General features: G+C 41.9%; 1 protein-coding gene across 8 annotated transcripts in view; it reads right to left on the bottom strand.

Annotated features, from left to right (window-relative positions):
• Positions 1 to 20,723, bottom strand: part of svep1 (sushi, von Willebrand factor type A, EGF and pentraxin domain containing 1) — a 103,388-nt gene that overhangs the window by 8,530 nt on the left and 74,135 nt on the right. For 7 of the 8 annotated variants that reach the window (XM_044183575.1, XM_044183578.1, XM_044183581.1 and 4 more), the window contains 25 exons: positions 19,736 to 19,824; positions 19,385 to 19,481; positions 19,021 to 19,134; positions 18,516 to 18,629; positions 18,017 to 18,218; positions 17,179 to 17,336; positions 16,164 to 16,362; positions 15,796 to 15,971; positions 15,480 to 15,604; positions 15,191 to 15,320; positions 14,795 to 14,965; positions 14,164 to 14,337; positions 13,922 to 14,041; positions 13,632 to 13,808; positions 10,610 to 10,694; positions 10,270 to 10,461; positions 9,581 to 9,748; positions 8,485 to 9,157; positions 4,500 to 7,228; positions 3,895 to 4,129; positions 3,317 to 3,472; positions 2,486 to 2,549; positions 1,843 to 2,016; positions 1,535 to 1,711; positions 342 to 524 (listed from right to left, as the gene is read on the bottom strand). In XM_044183575.1, coding sequence (XP_044039510.1) covers positions 342 to 524; positions 1,535 to 1,711; positions 1,843 to 2,016; positions 2,486 to 2,549; positions 3,317 to 3,472; positions 3,895 to 4,129; positions 4,500 to 7,228; positions 8,485 to 9,157; positions 9,581 to 9,748; positions 10,270 to 10,461; positions 10,610 to 10,694; positions 13,632 to 13,808; positions 13,922 to 14,041; positions 14,164 to 14,337; positions 14,795 to 14,965; positions 15,191 to 15,320; positions 15,480 to 15,604; positions 15,796 to 15,971; positions 16,164 to 16,362; positions 17,179 to 17,336; positions 18,017 to 18,218; positions 18,516 to 18,629; positions 19,021 to 19,134; positions 19,385 to 19,481; positions 19,736 to 19,824 — 6,882 coding nt within the window. The remainder of the gene's footprint in view (positions 1 to 341; positions 525 to 1,534; positions 1,712 to 1,842; positions 2,017 to 2,485; positions 2,550 to 3,316; positions 3,473 to 3,894; positions 4,130 to 4,499; positions 7,229 to 8,484; positions 9,158 to 9,580; positions 9,749 to 10,269; positions 10,462 to 10,609; positions 10,695 to 13,631; positions 13,809 to 13,921; positions 14,042 to 14,163; positions 14,338 to 14,794; positions 14,966 to 15,190; positions 15,321 to 15,479; positions 15,605 to 15,795; positions 15,972 to 16,163; positions 16,363 to 17,178; positions 17,337 to 18,016; positions 18,219 to 18,515; positions 18,630 to 19,020; positions 19,135 to 19,384; positions 19,482 to 19,735; positions 19,825 to 20,723) is intronic. The other variant, XM_044183579.1, reaches the window with a different exon arrangement.

Raw genomic sequence — 20,723 nt, 5'->3', positions numbered from 1 at the left:
ATATATCAGTGATCCAATATCTGTCAATATTAGTGATTGTTGATGGACTGGCCAGGCTTTATTATTGATGGATTATGTGGGCACATCTTTTAGGTCTGTGATTTTATATTTATTTTAAATCAAAGAGATACTGTATATTTCCAGTTGAGACTGCAACTTTGATTGAATGAAATATTTTGAATATTTGCAACAGAAGATACATTAATTTTTCTTTTTGATGAACTAATAATCTAGTTGTCAACAGTTCTCAGATCTCTTCTGTAATATTTATTTTCCACCAGAACTCGACTTAACATGCAGTGAAGCTTTCCCAGAATAGATATACAGTATTTTTCACCTACTTTCACACACAGAGCTGATGGGGCTCCAGGTCTGGTCTGGCCTGCAGGTGATGGTGCCGCTGCCTTTGACCTGCTGACCTTTGGGACAGGTGACTCGGACTGACTGTCCAACGTGAAACTCCTGCTGGGATCCGTTCCCGCTGCTGTCCTCCCTCCAGCCTGGAGGAGCTGAGCAAGACTTGGCTGTAAGGAACAGAAATGATGGATTGTTTTTTAGACTAATTAAAGTCTTTATCCAGTTGACACTGTATCTGTTAGCAATACTAAAGTAAAATTTCTCAAATGTTTACAACAGACATGTAATAGCTAACATGGTTGACATCGTGCCAGGTTACTGACTGTATATAAATCAGATGTTTGGATTTGAGACAGTTTGAGAATATACATGTATATGGAAGTTTAGAAGGGAGAGAGTAATAAGTGCGTGATACCTGATATACCTTTAAAATCTAAAAATAAAGTTTTACTGTAATATACAGTAGTTAGGCTGTACTCTTGTTGTCCATGTTGGGGTAGATAAATATTGAAAACTTCTTTAAATGTAATGCAATCCAATGAGACACCACTACCACAAATTACCACAGAGGTGAGTCATAACCAGCTTTGAAGTTTGAATGAAGTTTCACAAAGACAGTATTCATTGCAGGGCTCGTATAAGAATGCATTAAGTGATATAGGAGTTCCTATGAAATGTGTATTTTTTTTTTGTTATATATTACATTATTTTGAAACAACCTTTTTTGCTGCATGTAAATGTTTCTCAGATGAGAACACTGTAAACCAAGGTTTCATTTTTACACATATCCTGACATAACAAGACTCAAAATTGTGTCTATTCCAGTGAATGGCTCTGACTCACACTGTAACTATTTATGAAGAAGTAAGAAGAGCCCTGACTCATTGACCCTCTTGTCACAGACTTTGTTGTGAAACAGATCATGAAACTCAAGTGATGTTGCAAAGAATTTTGGGTTGGGTGTTTGCTGGCATTGTGTGGTCTATGTGCAACCATTGCAACAGTGATCATGTTAGAAAGTCAAACACAACATGAGCCTGACAAAGTAAGACACAGTGGTAAGTAGTAGTAAATTAATTCATTTATATCACATCAGTTAAACTTCCCCTGCATTTTCCATGCATGTTTCTATGTAACTGCCTGGTAGTTTTTCTGTGTGTGTGCAGAGCTGTCTCACATTGGCAGGTGGGGAAAGTGGAGCTCCAGGTGTTGCCCCCCATACACACCACCAGACGATCTCCCACCAGGTTGTAGCCTTTATCGCACTGGAACTCCACAGCGCGCCCTGTGTTCAGGTTGTGTTCTTGCACTTTACCGTTCAGCATCTGCTTTGGGCTGTCGCAGCCTTTGGCCACTGACATGAGAGAAAATTATAGTGATTAAAACTATGATTCAGAAAGAGAAACAGAAAAGGAAAGAAACAAAGAATAACAATATGATGATGGATGCGGATCATGTTGCTCATGATCTGGCCATCCTCCATACCTTCACATGTAGGAGCTGGCAGGCTCCATGTGCCGTTGGCCAGACAGGTGAGAGTTTTTGGGCCGACCAGCTGCAGGCCAGCATTACATACATAACTGGCATTGTGTAGGTAAGTCTCTCCTGTTGTCTGAACCTGTGCATTTTTTACTGTGGGAGGAGGCCCACAGGACTGTGCTGAGGAGGCAATAGACAAGTATAAACAAAGTGTCAAGGGTGTGGTTGATGTATGTGTGTACAGTATAATGTAATAGGTTGCTTTGATTGTTTTGAAAATGTTTACGACATCAAATAGGAGGGTACATTTTTAATAAACTCTCCAAAAACAGCAAAAAAAATATAGTACAGTATATAGTGCAGTGTGCTTTGAGTGTTTTGCCTTTTCCATGCAAATTGCAGCACACATTAATTAGCAAGGCAAACAGTTTGTGAAGGATGTCTGGAGTTTTTCGTAACAGGAAGGCACAAGAACTTATCTTCTCAAAAAATGTTTGTGGAAATAGCATTTTTGTGTGGGGTGTCAGTCTTTGTAGGTTTCAGTAATTATAAGGTGTCTTCCCAGCTTAACTGATTTATAACAATGGGATTAAATATTTGACATTCTTAGACATTTCCTGGTCTGTCCCTCATTTGTAAACAAACCTACCAACACACACTGGCTGGGTGCCACTCCACGTTCTGTCTCCCTGGCAGGTCTGGATAGAGTCTCCCTATGACAAGAAGAACAAAGTGTAAAGCTACAAGTAACGTAGATGACCTAAAAACAGCAAAGTGTACCCTACCCTATATTGATCTGTAGCGATAGCAAGAAACGTGATACAATCAAGATCCATGATATAGATGTTTCCCTTTGGGTTTAGACAATGAACCTCTTTTTGCTGCTGTTAAAGTCAGCAGTTTGTCCTCTCTGTATGTGTCTTCAGTGTAATAAAAGGCACTCATTATGGCGAGTATTCAAATTGAATAGGGCTAGCATATCAGTGGGATAAAGATATCAGGAATAGAGTGACTCAGCTCCTTCTGTTTGCTCTGTAAATCCACCCTCCTATTGATTGCTGAGAGAAATCATGTGACTTCCTGTAATCTGGTTGTTAGCCATTAGCTCAGCATGGACAGCCTGTTGTTTAAAAGCACAGTGCAGGAGAGGCAAGGAAGCCCTCTGTTGTATTACAGGAGAGTGGTCAAGACTGACTTTTTTTGGGCACTATCATACACAAATTACATCTTTTAGGAGTTATGAAAACTTGGAAAACGATACATTGTTAATGCAGTGTAGTCCCTCATTGTTCATTGTTAAGGTTGAACTCAGTTACACAGCAATGCAAGATTGTCTTCTATTATCCACAATTTTGTATTATATCTGGTTTACAATACAGCTGTGTTTTTGCTTGTCTTTGTGATGTTTTCTAATATTTTCTAATCTTAGCTGTTAAACTACTAAACTCTACAAAAGGAAACTTGGCTTGATGAGCCGTACCTTCATATCAAAGCCTGGCAGACATGAGTACATGACATAGTCTCCATAGTTGTAGCTGTCCCCCTCGGTGACACCGTGAAGAAGAGGAGGGGGTTTGTCACAAACCACCAGCTCGCAGGAAACGGAGGAGATGCTTGGCGCCCAGCTCCCACCCAGCTTATCACGCAATACAACAGACAGGACAGTAAAGTGCTACATTATTTATGGTTTCTAATTGACAAGATCAGTGGAAAACTTTGATTATGTGCCAAGTGTTGCCTCTGTAGAGAGAAATTTCTTCTTGGGTCATTGCAAACTCATAATGGCTACTTCTTCAGATCACAGTGATGATATTCAATATTTGAAACACTATAGTCAAACAGTCTATAACAGCAAACATACTGAAACATTTCACATCTGCACTTCTCTAAATCTCCAGGGTTTCACTGTCAAAAAAAGTCACTTAAGAAATCAGGTCACATCTTCTTTACACAGAGAGTGACCAAGAACGTCTTGTTAACCATTATTCAACCAGGTAGTCACATTAAGATTAAGAATCTAAGAGACTTGGATAAATAATTGACTAGCATCTTTCCTACCTGACACTCAGCTTGTGCTGACCCCTGCAGGTGGAGACCAGGAGGGCAGGAGAGGGTGATGGTGCCCCCGACAGGAGTGAGCTCCTTCCCAGTGATTACCACATGGGGAATGGAGAAGTTGGTAGGTAGCAGGCAGGGGGTGGGGCGGCACCGAATGCTGTGTTTGGACCAGGTGCCGTCACTCTGGCAGGAGAGAGAGGATGTCTGTGTGGCTAATTTGTACCCGTCCTCACACCTGGAGAGCAAGAGGGAAATATGAAAATGAAAAGACATTCATGAGAAAAACAGATTTGGAAAAACTTAACTGCAATTAGTCTTTGATATGGCTCTTAAGTAAGTGAAGAATTACAGAGAGCAGACAAACAAACATGTCTACTACTGGTAGAAATTAATTTTTTACACAGGAGTTAGGGCTATCAGACATATAGGTTTCTAAAATACATGCAGGAAGTCAGGTGATACACAGCAAGTTTATAGGCAATGTAACTGGGCTATAGTTTCACCTGATCCCACAAACTTACTAGGACTATAAATCAACAATGCACAGGTAATGTGGTGGCCAATGTCCATCGGAAATCACAGTAATAATTAGAGTATTTATTTACCTGTATGTGATTTGGTTTGGGAAGGTGAAGGTGTCTCCCACCACCTGAGCGTGGGCTACAGCTGGAGGTTTTCCACAGCTCATAGGCTCACAGCTGATCCTGGGTTCCCCCCACCTGCCGTCTCTTCCACAGGAGAGGTGTGGATACCCCTTTGGCTGGTAGCCGGGCCGACACCTGTATATAACTGTGTCTGAGAAGGTGGCACTGCCGCCCTGCAGGACAGCGTTAGGGACTGTAGGCGGGGCGGCACTGCACCTCCCCCGGCCACACAAAGGCACACCGGGGCTCCACACCCCCCCTTTCTCACACATCGCCTGAGAGGGACCCAGCAGCTTGTAGCCATCATCACACTGGAAGTGAACTTGGTCTCCGCAGGCACGGTTGCGACCAAGAACTACCCCAAATTTCACCATGGGGAGGGCACAGACACAGGGCCGACATTGAGGTACGGTGCCCACCCAGAAGCCTTGAGCGGAGCACCGCAGGATGGGATCCCCGACTACCTCATAGCCATCGAAGCAGACATACTCCACCACGTCATCGTAGTTGAAGCTGGAACCGTTCAGGAAGCCGTGACTGATGTCCTCAGGTGGATCACAACTTATGATATCACAGCGAGGTGCAGGTTTGTCCCAAAATCCATCTGACTGACAAATATGCGTGGGATCTCCATTCAGTGTGTATCCCTCATCACATTCATACTTTACCTTGCTGTTAAAGCCAAACTCTGACCCCAATACACGCCCATTGGGTATTGAGGAGGGTTTGCCACAGCGGGCAGGTACACAGGTAGGGGACTCATGGCTCCAGGTGCCATCAGCCTGGCAAACGCTGATGGATTTCCCTTGTAAGAGGAAACCAGGTTGACAACTCAGTTCTACCTCATTATTATAGCTGTACTCCTGTCCTTTAAAAGTAACATCACTGGGGACTTTAGGAGGACCACAAGATACTGGCTCACACCAAGGCTTCTGCCCATCCCACCTTCCATCCGCCTGGCAGGCAATAGCGTCCCTACCCTTTAGGACAAATCCAGGACTACACTCATAGTGCAGGACCTCAGGATACACAAAAGCACCTCCATGAGCTGTGCCATTAGCGATAGCGCCTGGGTCGCCACAGGAAACAGGCCGACAAACTGGGGCGTCACTAGTCCACAGTCGACCTGATACACACTGCCTCACAGGCTCCCCCTCCAGCTCATATCCTCCCTCACAAGTATACTTGACCATACTGCCGAGGGAGGTATCAGTCACATTCACCCAGCCGTGCTCTGGACTGGGTGGTGTTTCACACTCTGGCGGGACACAGGACGGGGCTGTCCCGTTCCAGCCTCCGTCCTCCTGACACACTAACCTGGTGGGGCTTGTGAGGTCGTAACCTTTGTGGCAACGGTACTCAATAAACGTCCCATGAAGGAAGCTCAAGTCCATAGGTGAAGCTGATGTTCCAGTGTCTTTAGAAGCAGTATCAGAGCCTCCACCCAGCTGTGTCACCCTAATATATTCCCCAAAGTCAATGTGAGGAGGCAGGCCACAGTCCGAGGGCACACAGACAGGAATAGAACTAGACCAGCCGAACTCCTCACAGGTCAGATGGTCCTGGCCTACTAGCTGGAAGCCAGGTAAGCAGCTGTAGAAAATAGTGACGCCAAAACTGTGATCCTGGCCCTCTACAAATCCATTGTCAATAGGCAGGGGTGGGGTACAAGATATCTGCACACAAGCAGGTGGCTCAATGTCCCAGGCCCCACTGGCCAGGCACTTCAGAGTCTCTGGGCCTTGAAGACGATAACCACGACGGCATGAGTAGGTGGCACTATGACCAAACTGGAGTTTTGTATAAACTACTTTTCCATTGGCTATCTGTTTAGGGATTGAGCATTCAATTGGGCGGCATGAAGGTACCCCTCCAATCCAGAGTCCCTTTTCTCCACAGAGGACAGTAGAGTTGCCCACTAAATTATATCCAGTCTTACAACTGTACAGGGCTTTGCTGAGGTACATCAGACCCTGGACATCAACGATACCATTAGAAATCTCTACTGGCTGAGGGCATTCAACTGGGATACACTCTGGGTAAGGATTGCTCCACTGCCCGCTGGCCAGACAGGACAATGAGCCTTCTTTTCTTAAAGTAAAGCCATCCATGCATGTGTAGCTCACCACAGAGCCGAAAGGGAATGGGGGAGAGGACGAGGAAGGGCCACCAAATGACACTTCGGGCAGTGGGCCACAAAACACCTGTTTACACACTGGAAAGGTGTCATTCCACTCCTGCGATGGGGTACAGCGGAGGATCCGTGCCCCCTCAAGGACATAGCCATCCTCACAGGATAATTCCACCGTTCCAGATTCAGAGTCCAGGCCCTTCAGAACCAGGTGGTTCTCCTCAAGCGGCGGCTCTGGACACTGCACCGGTGAGCAGCGCGGACGCCTCGTCTTATCCCACTTTCCATACTTCAGACAGGTCCAGGTGGCATCCCCGGCCAGCTCGTAACCCTCATCACAGACATACTGCACTTTTTGGCCCACCTGGAAATCAGACCCTATGTAATGTCCGTGGACGATGTCGGGAGGAGGGTCACAGGTCAAAAGGACACAGGTGGGAGGGTCGTTGTTGGACCACTGGCGGTTGGCTTGGCAAATTCGCTCTGGACGACCAACCAGTCTGTATCCTGCATTACAAGTGTATGTCACCTTGCTGTTGAAGGTGAATCGACCTCTGACCTATAGAGGAATACACAGAGGGATAGCTCATTCAATATATTTACAATCACTCATGTAAAGAATATGAAATATGAAAATTAAAAAAGACATGTTTTTTACAGGATGAAGAAAGTAAGACTTTATTTTACAGGTCTGACTATCTTCCCAGTAATTTCTAGAATGTGTCCTGGAAATAAATATGTAATTTGATAGCAATTACAGGAAAAATGGAGACAAAGTTCTGAGAAAGTTATTTGAGTTTAGTTAGTTGTGTTGAGTTGTTGAAATTCTCTTTACATTCTGCCCTCATTCTCCATATACATGTTGAATTGTATGTTTGCCTGTCGACAAATTGCACATTTCTGCAGGTTCAGCAGACCTGCTGTGCCATGACTGAAAGACTCTTGGTTAAGCTAGCTTAGCGTTTAATTGGAATTAATTAACTGAAAGTGTACAAATTGAACACTGTCCCTATTTTACTTATAATTTGTACCAAAGTACAAAGCTCTTTCCAGGAAACATCTTTGGGAATTATTAGGAATTTACTGACCAGTAAAATAATCTTTAAGGCTAGAAACTTCTGAAAAAATAAAATGAGTTTTAACAAGTATCTTGCCATTATAAAGAAAGGTTGTATGATATGGTAAAAATGTAAGATTTTTTCCCCCATGATTAGTACATACACGATCACTATATGGCTAATGCTAAATTAGCTAATAACTAATATTATGTTCAATGCAATCAGACTAAACTCCTCACATATAAATAAAAAACTTCATCAATGTTGTTTTTCAATGATGTATGTTTTAAGTGTCAAAATGTATTTGAAACTAACAATCTTTTTTCTAAAAGATAACTACATTTTGTTAACATATAATAATACAGATTACAAGATGAATGTACATTAATGTTGATTCACTCTTTTCAGTTGTTATGTAATCATCTCTGTATATTGTCTGTATAATTTTTGATGATATAAATAAATATTCCCAAAGATGATATACCTCTAAGAATGCTTTGGAAATAAAACATGGAATGGCAAAAAAAAGAAAAAAAGATAACATCAGTTGATCAAATCGCCACGATACTATCTCACTGAAAGTTGATTAAAAAGATACCGAATGAACATCCTGCCCTATTGCTAAAGTGGAAAGAATTGTGGTTAAGTGGTATCTCTGTGTAAGCAAGGATGGTGTATTCCCCTCTGTTTTAATTTTTATCATTATAAGAAGGATAAATGTGTACAGTGTGTATTAATTCTGGTGTATGTGGCTAACCTGGATGTATCCATTCTTGAGTGAAGGAGGGGGGAGGCAAGACACAGGTACACAGGTAGGCAGAGCTCCTCCCCACTCTCCATTGGCCTTGCAGGTTCGCCTCTTCTCCCCTCGGATCAGGAAGCCTTTATCGCAGCTGTACGCCACCACAGCTCCAAAACTATAGTTTGATCCGCTCACATAGCCCCGATCAATGCTCTCAGGCCTGGAGCACCTCACCGGCACACAGCCAATATCATACGGCGAAGGCTCCCACTCTCCTCCTATCAGACATTTCAGTGTGGCTGTGGTGTTGAGCATGAAGCCCTCTTCACATTTATAGCTCACTTCAGTGTTGCTGGCGTATTTGGGTTTGTTGACTGAATCTAATATTGCATGGGGCAGCTCAGGTGGGCGTAGGCAGAAGTTTGCAATGCAGCGAGGGGCCTCCATGCCATCAGGGGGCGCCCACACACCCTGAGCATTACACACCATCTTAGAGTTGTTGCCAGCAGTATATCCATCAGTGCAGTAATAGTTAGCAGTGTCTCCGAACAGCTGGTGGCCCTCGTAGGGCTCGGCGTGGTCGATGGCGGGCGGGGGGCCGCAGGAGCAGGGGACACACTGGGCAGAGCTGTCACTCCATTGGCCACTTGGCAGACATTCTCTGGTCTCTGGGCCAATCAGAGTGTAGCTGTGAAGGACAGAAAGAGATTAGCAACGGACAAAAGAAGTCAAAGCTCAACATTATCAGATATCAGAATGTTAGCATTTTCAGCAAATGTAAAATCTGTAAGTTTGATTGGTTAATGACACATTTCCAAACATGCTGACAGTCGTATCCTACTAAACTGCAATTATGAGAAAAACTTTGCCCTCTAGACTCACTGTTACACAATGTTAATCTGAAGTATTGATCATGGTTGCATCACCAACATTTGAGGCAAGCATGGAGCTTGTTATCACTTACTTTGTACTTTGTTTTCCTGTTACTAATCAAATGCAGAAGACGAATTTCTCCATGGGCAGTAACTAAATATATCTCTTTAGTTTCAACATGTTTCAGTTTCAATTGACAAAACAAAATAATAACTGAGTAGACTTCAACCACATTTACCCTTCTTTGCAGACATAGTGCACCTTGTTCCCCAGTTCATAGTTTTCTCCTACGGTCGTGGCGTCTTTCAGGGCCGGAGGCTCGCTGCACATGATGCTCACACAGCGGGGAACAGGCCTGCTCCACTCCCCTGTCGCTTCACAAACCACTTCCATGGAGCCCTGTGGTCTTCGCACCAACACACTACTTAGTTTACACATTCACACTACTGCAATTACAGTGTCACAGAGATTCATAGAGGACGACTTGTGAAAACAAATAAATCAAAACCAGATGACAAAGTCATACGGAGCGTCATACAGAGGTCATTGTGCTGACAAGTCTATGAGCTGAAACTATTTTAACTAAGGTTTAAAATAAATAGGACTTATTGCAAGATAAATTATGCGGTTTATGCACATTCAATAAACTCAGTGGACTCTTTGATGTTCCAAACCTAATTAAGATTTCAATGGCCCAAATAGCTCCTTTGAATTTGTAAATTAGTTTTGTACTGTTGTATTTTGTTTCATCACATCACAGAGGCAATTTTATTGCTATGTCAGCTTACTGTCAACTTCATACCATTCAGCAGTCACAAAAACTTGCAACAAAACTATATCAAAGGAAACTATAGACAAAATGAGCATTTATGCAATCAACTCATCAAACATCATCACAAGGGATAGTGAACGGTCATTTATTCATACCTGTATCCCTCAGCACAGGTATATGTGACAGTGGATTGGTATGTGTTTGTGTCGAGGGTGTAGTCAGCGTTCTGGACAGTTGGAGGCCCCCCGCAGGTCACGGGGTGACAGACAGGTGGCGTCCCGCTCCACCTCAGACTAGTGAGACACTGGAACTCATAGGGGATCTGAGGCAGGAAACCATTCATACAGCTGAGGAGAATGAAAACAGAGCGAGACGCAGAGGTTAACAAGAAACTCCAAGCTTGTAATGTGTTACTTGACAGGTTTGTAAACACGTTTTGTAATTTTTCCTACTATCATCATTACACCTTGGTGTTGTAGGGGATGCAAATGATACCTGAAAGTCACCTTGCTTCCATAGGTGAAGTTGTTTCCCTTCATGATGGAGTTCTCTGGAACAATTGGTGTCGGACAGGAGAGGGCTAGAGTGCAACATCACAGAGATGATTAGTCACTGCTGTTTTCTATTGAAAACATAAAATGACTAAATCCAAACATAGCTACCTTTATCTTCAGAGTAAAGAACCTCTATAGACATTTCTATGAGGAGAGACAAATTTACAGACAACTGTAATTGTTATTGATTAAATGTAGATTAGATTTAGGCAAAGACGTAGTCTAGGATTAATGCCCCATTAGATTTTACACTGATAGCATAAAAGAACCACACAGGAAAGTATATAAATGGATAGAAGCCAAAGAGATGTGACTGAGAGGCATTAGTGAATGAAGGGGAGCAATAATCAAAGGGGAACTTAAGTGATTCAATATTGCACTCCCATGAATATGTGGAACAGATAAAAAAAAGAATTGAAGCCAAAATTGAAGCAGCAGAGGCTGAAATATCCTAACACTTTCAAAGGCTCCAAAAACACTGGATGCTACATTTGCCATAATCCAACAAATGGCATGTTTTCATTAGACCCAAGGGACGCTTGTCCTTCCTTCTCACAGTGAATCTACAAATACATTTTCACATCAATTTCATCATTTAACATTATTAGAGAGCAAATTCCGCTGCCTGTTTTACAAAGTCTGACATGCACAAACACTGAATGACAGGATGTTTAGTTAGGACTCTTGTTTAATTCCTGTTTGCTCACATGCTGCATGTAAACTGTTTTGCTGGATGTTCATTTATTCACCCATGCAGCTGACACGAATAAAAAGTAAAAATATAGTGAGACACAACAGGAAAATAGTTTTTATAGACTGATTTGATCTGAAAAGAATCTCCTCGGCAACTTAAAATTGTAATTTTCACAGCGGTTATTAAACTGATTTTATTTTCTTTGTGCACAAGATATGAAGATTGAGATAATGCAGTGATCTTAGAAGGCAGTACAAGATGCGTATTTCTCTCTCTCTCTGCATGTTAAACTTGTGTGGTGCTGCAATCTTTACGTTAATCTGACAGCATTCAATTCAGACTTGTGCTGCCGTGACTTTCACGTAAAAGTGACCAGGGTGCTTGAGCAACGTGTTAAATTGCCATCAGTTTAACGTATAAGTGCATGTCTGAAAGGGAGTCTCAAGCCCAGCTAGAGGTAACCTTGACAATATCTCAGACTTTAGAAAGCTCCCTTCAGAACCACAAAAGACATTATGCAACTGCTTACACGAGCTCCTCACGATCACACACACCCATCACCTCATGCTTTCTTTACTCAGATAACACTGCTTAATAACAACAATGGAAGATGGAAATTTTCCACCTCACACAGTGATGCAACTGGATTTTTGTGTACTTATCACTGTTGCAGAAAACCTCAGTGCTGTAACCAAATGTTGAGCCATTAGTGTGCTCTCTAATGCATAACAACAACATCAATTATTTAACTTCTGTTATTGTTGCCTGTAACACACAGGAAAAAAAATCTAAATGAAATTCAACTGTTTTGATTTTGACAGAGAACATCACGCAGGCGCTTTATTGTTTCAGATTACATACAGAGTTCCACTTTTACTTTCTGTAATAACCTCACTTTCAGTATGACAATCAACTGTCAATATGAGCTGAACGTAACAGATTGGCACAGTCTGCAGGCGCTGAGTAAGTCAGTTCCCCTTTCTCTATGAGGAAGAATGTGGCTTAGAGCCAATGGAGTTGGTGCAGTGGTCAGGCCTTTCAGCCCGCTGCACAGTGGAAGACAAAAAGACAGCTGCATATATAATCACCCCTTCACAGCACCGGGGGTCGGGCACGTTGCATAATGTGTGTTTGTGAAGAGTGTACATGTGTGTATTTGTGTCTATATATGTCTGTACTATTTGCATTTGTGTGTGTTTGCATCCACAATATCTCTGTGTGTGCTTTTGTGTGTTTACCTGAAGTGTATCAGTACTTCTGCTATCTGCATAATAATAAAAGACTGTGATTACATTTGTATAGTTTTCGTTTGTGTGTCACTCAGATCCTATTGGCTTTAATAGCTGAATGCTTTGATGAGAAACTCCTTTATCATATAAAATAAAGAGCAGTTTAATGGCCATAATAGTAATGAATCCCTTTCCATTGAGCTGCTCAAAATGTGAGTGTTTAAGTGTATCTATTGTTCATGTTAGCCTGACATCAACCTATGATATTTATGTTACATTACATATGAAGCCATTATGAAACTGCTTCTCTATTAAGTGAAAGATTGTAAGCAAAACCTTGTGGTGGAACGCATGAAATAAAAAAATAATTGTGAGTGCTGTGAATGCAAAAGCTTCATGTAAAACAAGAAATATCAAAATTTTAAATATGTCTTCCTTACGTGCTTTTGTCCAGACCACACAGCACCTTCCCCACACGAGGGGAACTTTCTTTGTTTACGTGACCACTCAGACCACTAAGGCCACCGTGATTCCTGCTACGTGTTTAAAACTGTCTGGAGAATGAAACAGATTTCAGAGCGAAATTCTTTCTCAAGCAAGGAAAATGGTCCCCCTGTTGTGGTAGGAGCTTAAAAAAATAAAGTTGGTTTGAAAAGGCAAACAGGGGGCTGTACAACCATTTGGAAGGTTGTTCTTTAAAATTTTATATTTTATGTCATAGTTATGTTTTAATATTTATATATTTGCTCACAGGATGTTATAAAAGTGGTTAATCTGAGATACTCCATACCAAAAGCTAATGTTAACACTCAACTTATTGTAGTTGGCTTCATCGCCATTGCTACATATTCCTTGAGAAAGGCCATGCATGCAACCGAAATATAGTGAGGATACATTTTTAACTTTCAGTTATTTAATGAAAAGAAAAGCCCAACATTTAGCTGACTTCAGAATATGAATCTCTTGAAATGCCTGAAGGACTTAGTTTATAGTACAGCTGCTGCACTGTGATGGCATGACATGACCACTCAACCCCTCACCTCTGCAGTATGGGACTGGATCGTCCCAGCTTCCTGTCTCCAGGCAGAGAAGGCGAGACGAGCCAATCAGCTCATAGCCGTCCTGGCAGCCAAAAACAACCTCACCACCCATCAGAAAGTTGCTGCCGTCTCTGTGACCGAACTCTGGAGACCCGGGGTTCTCACACTTCACTGGCTCTGGTGGGAACACAAACACATAACAAATGGGTTTGTATATGGACAGATAAAATGGTTCACAAAGTGTCTTTAATAGCACTTTCTCCAAACATGAATGACCTGCATCTCGTTACCTGTGCAGTTTTTGCCGTCTCCACTGTACGGGTGGATACAGGTGCAGGTGTAGGAGCCGTCCGTGTTCTGACAACTAGAGTGTTCATCACAGTCAGATCCCAGAGCACACTCATCCACATCTGAACACACACACAGACAAATGCACACAAATACATAACACAAATATTTTGTCACTTGTCAATCTTCCAAACAGGATTTTTCTTTCCCGTATATCACCGATTTAAAAAATCTAATGAAGTACCCAGACAGGCTGGTGGATTTCCTCCCCACTTGCCACTGTTGGTGCAGTGCACCTTGGTGTCTCCCAGCAGGTAAAAGCCAGCGTTACACTGATAGACCACAGAGCTGGAGGCATGGAAGTCCGTTCCCTGAAACAAGCCGTTCTCCAGAGGACGAGGAGGCCCACAGGACACTCCTGTAACACACAGAGGACAGAAGAATATTATCGAGGATGTCACGCCTACGGGCTCTCTACCTATAGCTGTATTCTTTTTTTGGTAAGTCAAATGTACAATATGGCAGTAGCATATATCCATCTGCTGCAAGAGGAATATATGGAGACTATATGGGAATGATTTTTTCTTTTTAATTCTTAGTGTTGCCAGTGATGTGTTTGATAAATAGTTGGATCATTTCAAATCATGTTTCTGCAAGCTAAAATGATCACTTAGGATTTCTGTATGTAAACATGAAACATTTCCATGCTCAGGATCTTTCAAATTACTTGATTTTTTAGGATTTTTCATCACCACAGAAATGTACTCAGTGGACTGACAAACACAGCAAATCAGCCAAGACAGGTGAAAAAACATTTGGTAAGATATGACTCATTTACAGTTCAAATCAGAGAGTAGTTTGTGCCTCTGCCTTACTCTCGCAGCTGGGCAGAGGATGGCTCCACAATCCTTTATTTTGGCACTGTAGCACTGGCTCCCCCAACAGGTAGAAGCCGGGATCACAGGACAGCTGGACCTGGGCCCCGGGGCTCACCTCCACAGTGGAGACATGCAGGTGGGGCACTGCGTTCTCCAGCTTGGGGCAATCTGGAGAGACCAGGAATGGTTTTCAGTTTTGGAGACAGAGCCACTGTGACTGTGAAATTTAATATCCCCCAAGGGGATTAATAAAGTAATTCTTCTTTTTTACTATAAACTATAAAAATTGAAAAGTTTTATTCCAAAACATTGTGTACAACCATTTCAGAAATGTACTGTATTTAAAGTTCATCATTCAAGATAATATATAGTTGACACCAAAGCCTCTCTTACCAGCACAGAAAATGCTGTTGAGGTTTACTTTGACTCTGCCCACCACCCCGTTGAGGAAGTCTGGCCAGGCGAGGACGTTCCCTCTGTGGGTCACATGGGAGGCTGGACAGCTGCTGGACAGGACCTTGATCTACAGTATGGAGGAGGGGAAGATCATATTCACATTCACATAAATATTCCTTATATTATATTCTTATGACTGTGTTACACAGACATGGGTTCAAATTTGCCTAAGCAATCCTAAAAAGTATATTTGGCACCTAACAGAAACACCAATTACTACATTTACCTGTTGAGGAGTGAGAACACGATCCCAGATGTTGAGTTGGCTGATGGAGCCGACAAAGGATTCGACAGGGTTGAAGCCCTCGCCCCTCTGATCCTGGTCCTGACCTAATACCAGTGCCCCACCACCTATAGGACACATAAAGGTCAGAGGTTAACCACAATTCAGTGAGAAATGATTCTCCTTGTCTACTGGGTAACTGGGTTCAGAAACAAAGACATGCAGCACCGTTTTATTGAAGCAATTAAGCTCATTATTACTGGATATCGAAAACTTTTCTTATGGCAGAAAGGTGACCAGGTCGAGGATAGCACTACACCTGGGATAGTGGTGCCGACTGACAGGCCTTTGCCTCCGTCTGAGGGCTTCCCATTGATGTAGATTCTCCAGTCACCATCCCAGCTCCTCCAGGACACCCCAATGTGGTACCATAGACCCGTGTTCACCGCAGGACAGTCAGTGATCCGCTCCTTACCATTCACATACAGCACCCACCTGTAGGGAGGGAGAACAACAGGAAGAAGGAAAAATGGTCAGAGAGGATTTATTACAGGTACATAATTACATACAGGTGGATAATTAAGCAGAAAGGTACTTATTTTATTGCACACACTCTGTTAACTGTGTACTGTGTGAAATACAGTGTATGTGCATTTATATTAATTTAACTCTTAGTACATCACTGACCCATTGTAGTCTATGAGAAGGAAAGCATTGTCGCTGCCCTCCACAGCGTAGGAGACAGGTGTGCCATAATTGGTGGTGTCCGACGACCTCATCCAAAAGGTACAGGTGATCTCTGTCAGTGCTGGCATCACTCCATCCATCATTACGTAACCATGGATACCAGAAACCTCAAAGTCCAGGTTGAAGGCAGCGGACATCTCTGATAGGACAGAAAAGCATTTACATTTACAGGGTGAATAAAACAATTTCTTTAAATTAAATTATTGCTGTTATAGCTTTATTTTCTTCTACATGACTGTTCTGTATAAAAATACAGGCAAGTATTTTTAACAACGTATGCATTTCTTAAATTAGTGGTTGCAAACGTGGACGGAACCCCTTAAGGGGTTGCAAGATAAATTTGTGGGATCTTGAGATGTTTAACAGGAACACTAAAGAATCAGAACTTATTTCTGACTTTTCTCTAATCTTTGCTTCTATTTTTGTGTGGAAAAACTGATGGTTAAACTACTCCCAACTCATAAATACATGCAACTTGTGACAAGTTGCTTCAATTTAAGGGGCCACATGCAGAAAAGGTTGTGAGCCACATTTTAAAATATTGTATAAAATGTCTACAATTTTTATGGTTGACTCACTAGACATTTCTCTTTTGATTTAAATCCCTCAGTTTCTATCTGGCTTGCACTGTTACAAGTTTTGTAAAGAAACCTTTCAAAGAACCCATATAAATAATTTGGCAAATACTAAAACACCTGGGAGAAAATGTTTTTATTGTGATCATGGCTACAAATCTAATGCAGTACTGACACCTTTAGGAACATTATAAAGGGGGTTATGTGTTTTAGTAGCATTTTAATTGAGTTTAATTAGAAATGTAGTCACATAAAAGAGACCAGATGCATGCCATAGCGGTCCTTCAATGGAGGTTTTAACACTTCAGTCTGTGAATCAGTTATCTCTCTTTTCCTCCTCTAGAATTGGCCATGGTGATGTGTCATCTGTCCTATAGTACCTGTCTCACACCTGGTTCCGTTGAACCCAGGGAGGCAGCGGCAGGTGTAGGACCCCAGACCGTCCAGGCAGCTGGCCCCGTTCACGCAGGGGTTAGGGTCACACTCGTCCACGTCCACCTCGCACAGGCGGCCCCGGTAGCCCTCCACACACTGACACCTGAGAGAGGGAAGGAAGACACGGTACAATACCACTTACAGGTACTCACTACAACATAACAACAATGGACATCATGCGACATGTTTTCAATGGAACTATCCTGTCATGACAAATATATTTTACTGTATCTGGAGATTGTCTTCCAACAACTGTGGAAATAAACTCTTTTTTGAGGAGATCACACTTTATATATTCAGCTGAAATGCATGTATGTGGTGTGTGTTGTGTTGCTATATAAAGCTGTATTTTCAATGTTGTTATTCATTTTCAATACAAACCAATTCAGCAAGTACAGTTTCTACAACAAATAAAATGTAAAACATCACATACTACAACTTTAGAGATTGGAGACTGAAAAGTATTTAAGAACAATTTTTAGTTAAGGTCTTCTTCAGTGACCTAATAATTTTAGTCAAATTTCTAAGTTTCTCTGAGCACGGTGCATTTGAAAAAGTTGTGTTTGAAATGTCTAAATATTTAAAATGAAGTGAAGCACATAAATCAGGATATACGTGCATCAGGAATCAGTGTTTCTCTTTTAAATCATTTACTTTAAGCTGTACATCACATATATTAAAAAACTTGTTCAGAAGTAACATTACATCGTAACATATGTTAAGTGGAATAATAGGTTGTTACAAATACAAAGAGCAGGGTCTTCCCGTCAGAATCTTCATTACCTGAAATTGTTAATAGCATCCAGGCACGAGCCTCCATTCAGACAGGGGGCGCTGTAACATTCATCAATGTTGACTTCACAGCGATCCCCTGAGAAGCCAACGGCACAATTACAAGTGTAGCCACCCGTCAGGTCCTCACACACACCTCCGTTCAGACAGGGGTTGGAAAGGCACTCGTTTATTTCCAGCTCACAACGAGATCCTGCAGAAATGACAAGAAGGAAAACAGCTGCTTTTTCAAAGCACTAACTTAAGTATTTAGCTTTTTCTACATCATGGTATATATATACAGTGTATACAGTAATAATAGATACTATAAAGAATGAAGTAAGAGGTTCAACAAGTTCTGCAGATTCAAACCAATAATCCACATGAATAATTATCTGATGTTATCCAATAACTTTGACTGTTGGCCCGACTATGAGGAAGTCAGTTGACTTCCTCATAGTCTAGAAACTAATGTCTAGAATGAAAATGTAACCCGGTACTGTTATCTAACCTGTGAAGCCGCCGGCACAACTGCAGGTGAACTTGTTGACCTCGTCCACACACACACCTTCATTCAGACAGGGGGAGGAGACACACTCGTTCACCTCCGCCTCACACAGAGAGCCTGAGACAAACGGGGCAAAGGATCAAACAGAGATAGGGGATAAGCACAAAGGTGAGATACAGTACAGTATGTGATTATTAAAACAAAGACATCTTTGAGCTACAAAAAACATTTCAGATCTTGCTGGCTAAGATAAAGTTTGCAGTCAAGCTAGAAAAACAAGAGATCTTTGCACATGAAAAGTTCATAATTTGGTTTCACCTGACAGCAGTGACATATTCAAGTAATATCAGATTTACAGATACATAAAATGTGTAGCCAATGACCTGTACGTCAAATCCCTAAACCTTTCAAGACTTTGAAATAATCAATGAAGTTGACCTTTCTTTTTTTTTTTTAGATCTTTGAGTGTATCATCAACTAAGACTATATTTCCTCAATGGTTCCTTACCTAAAAATCCAGGCTTGCACTGACACTGGAAGTCTCCCATGCCGTCCTTACACAGGCCTCCATTCTGGCATGGAGCAGAGTCACACTCATCTATGTCAATCTCACACTTGGCACCTGAGAGAGAAATATCAGAGGCTGTATCAAATACTCGTCATAACAAACACACAACTGTAGTTAAGATGAATGTCCGTTGCCACAAATGAGATGAGATGAGAGTCACAGTTAGCAATGATAGGAAATACAGCATACAAACTACTAATGATCATCTTATTCCTACTGATGCTTAAAAGCCCCCCTTCTTCATTAAAGTTGTTAATACATGTATATGTGTTAACACCAGGTGAATCTCTGACTGGTGGTTTACCTGTGAACCCAGGCATGCAGGTGCAGACGTATCCTGCCCCAACCTCCTCACATGTCCCCTTATTCTGACAGGGATTCAGGAAGCACTCATGGAAAACCTGCAGAAACAGCCAATCAGATCAATCTGTCACACAGACAGTAAAACACTGAAAAACACTGCTTCAAACTGCTCATAAATTTCAATTCAAACACTATCCCGGGTTAGTTGTAGCCATTTTGCCTTTCTGTATCTATAACACATGTAATAGAGATGCCCTATGTTGGATGTTTGGACATTTGAGACCAATAATGATGGTAAAATGTTTTAGACATGTCAGAACAGTGTGTGAATTTAGACAAGACAAAGACTAACCTGACTGCTTGCTTGGTAGTCCTCACTGACCTCCACCTCTGGAGCTGCAGTTACACTCTCCTCTTTGGGAAGAAAACTGGAGCCAAAACCTGACAATGACACCCAGAGAAAATACAGGCAATGTAAGCAAAGACAAATCGGAAAAACACTGCAAGGATCTTTCCCCTTGCCACCAGACTTGCAGACGGTTGTGATCTATCTGAACAAAAGCCTGCATTCTTATTGAAAACTGGCAGCATGTCCTGACCACTGTTCATTCCCACACTTAAGGCATGCAGTGTTATTCATTTCCATTCTGCAGTAAAGCAATAAAAGTCATATTATTTCCATTTCCCCCCTGATCCCGTGCAGTAATTCCTTTTCCAACTGGATTGAGCTGTCACAACACAGATCAGACACCACACAACTGGTGCAATGGCAGCAAGTTTTGAAACTGTAGAAAGGCTGTCACACAGAGCGGCTGACGCAGAACAGTTCCATACAGTTTGCTCTCTGCTGACTTCACTTGGCACGTCCTGTAGAAGTTTAACACAAGTCATTTTACATGCCAACTCAACACAGCACAATGGTGTTAAAATAGAACTCTGCTGTGTGAAAATCTGCACTTTGCCAAAATCTGCATACGTCTGCTCACATCAGAGTTAATTTAAACTGGAGCTAGGGCTGGAACAAACTATGATAGTGTATTAAGTTTTAATTACTATCGTTTTCTAAGTCACAAACAACAAACCTAAGAGAGGAGTCCTTCCTACGACACTACCAGGAAATACAGTGCATTCAGTGCCTATATTTGTCCAGATCTCAATCCAATCGAGAATTTGTGACTGGTGTTGAAAAAGGCTGCCTTTACTTAAAGTATTTCATACTTTATATTTGTGATTAATTTCGATCACTTTGTAGAGATCTGTTTTCACTTTGACATTAAAGGGTCTTTGTCTGTTCATCAGTGTCAAAAAAGCCACATTAAATCGACTTTGTTTCAGTGTTG

Source organism: Siniperca chuatsi, linkage group LG22 (genome assembly GCF_020085105.1).
Source record: "Siniperca chuatsi isolate FFG_IHB_CAS linkage group LG22, ASM2008510v1, whole genome shotgun sequence".
NCBI classification, from domain to species: Eukaryota; Metazoa; Chordata; class Actinopteri; order Centrarchiformes; family Sinipercidae; genus Siniperca; species Siniperca chuatsi.
The sequence above is the reverse complement of the archived record's forward strand: the minus strand, read 5'-3'. Positions and strand labels throughout refer to the sequence as shown.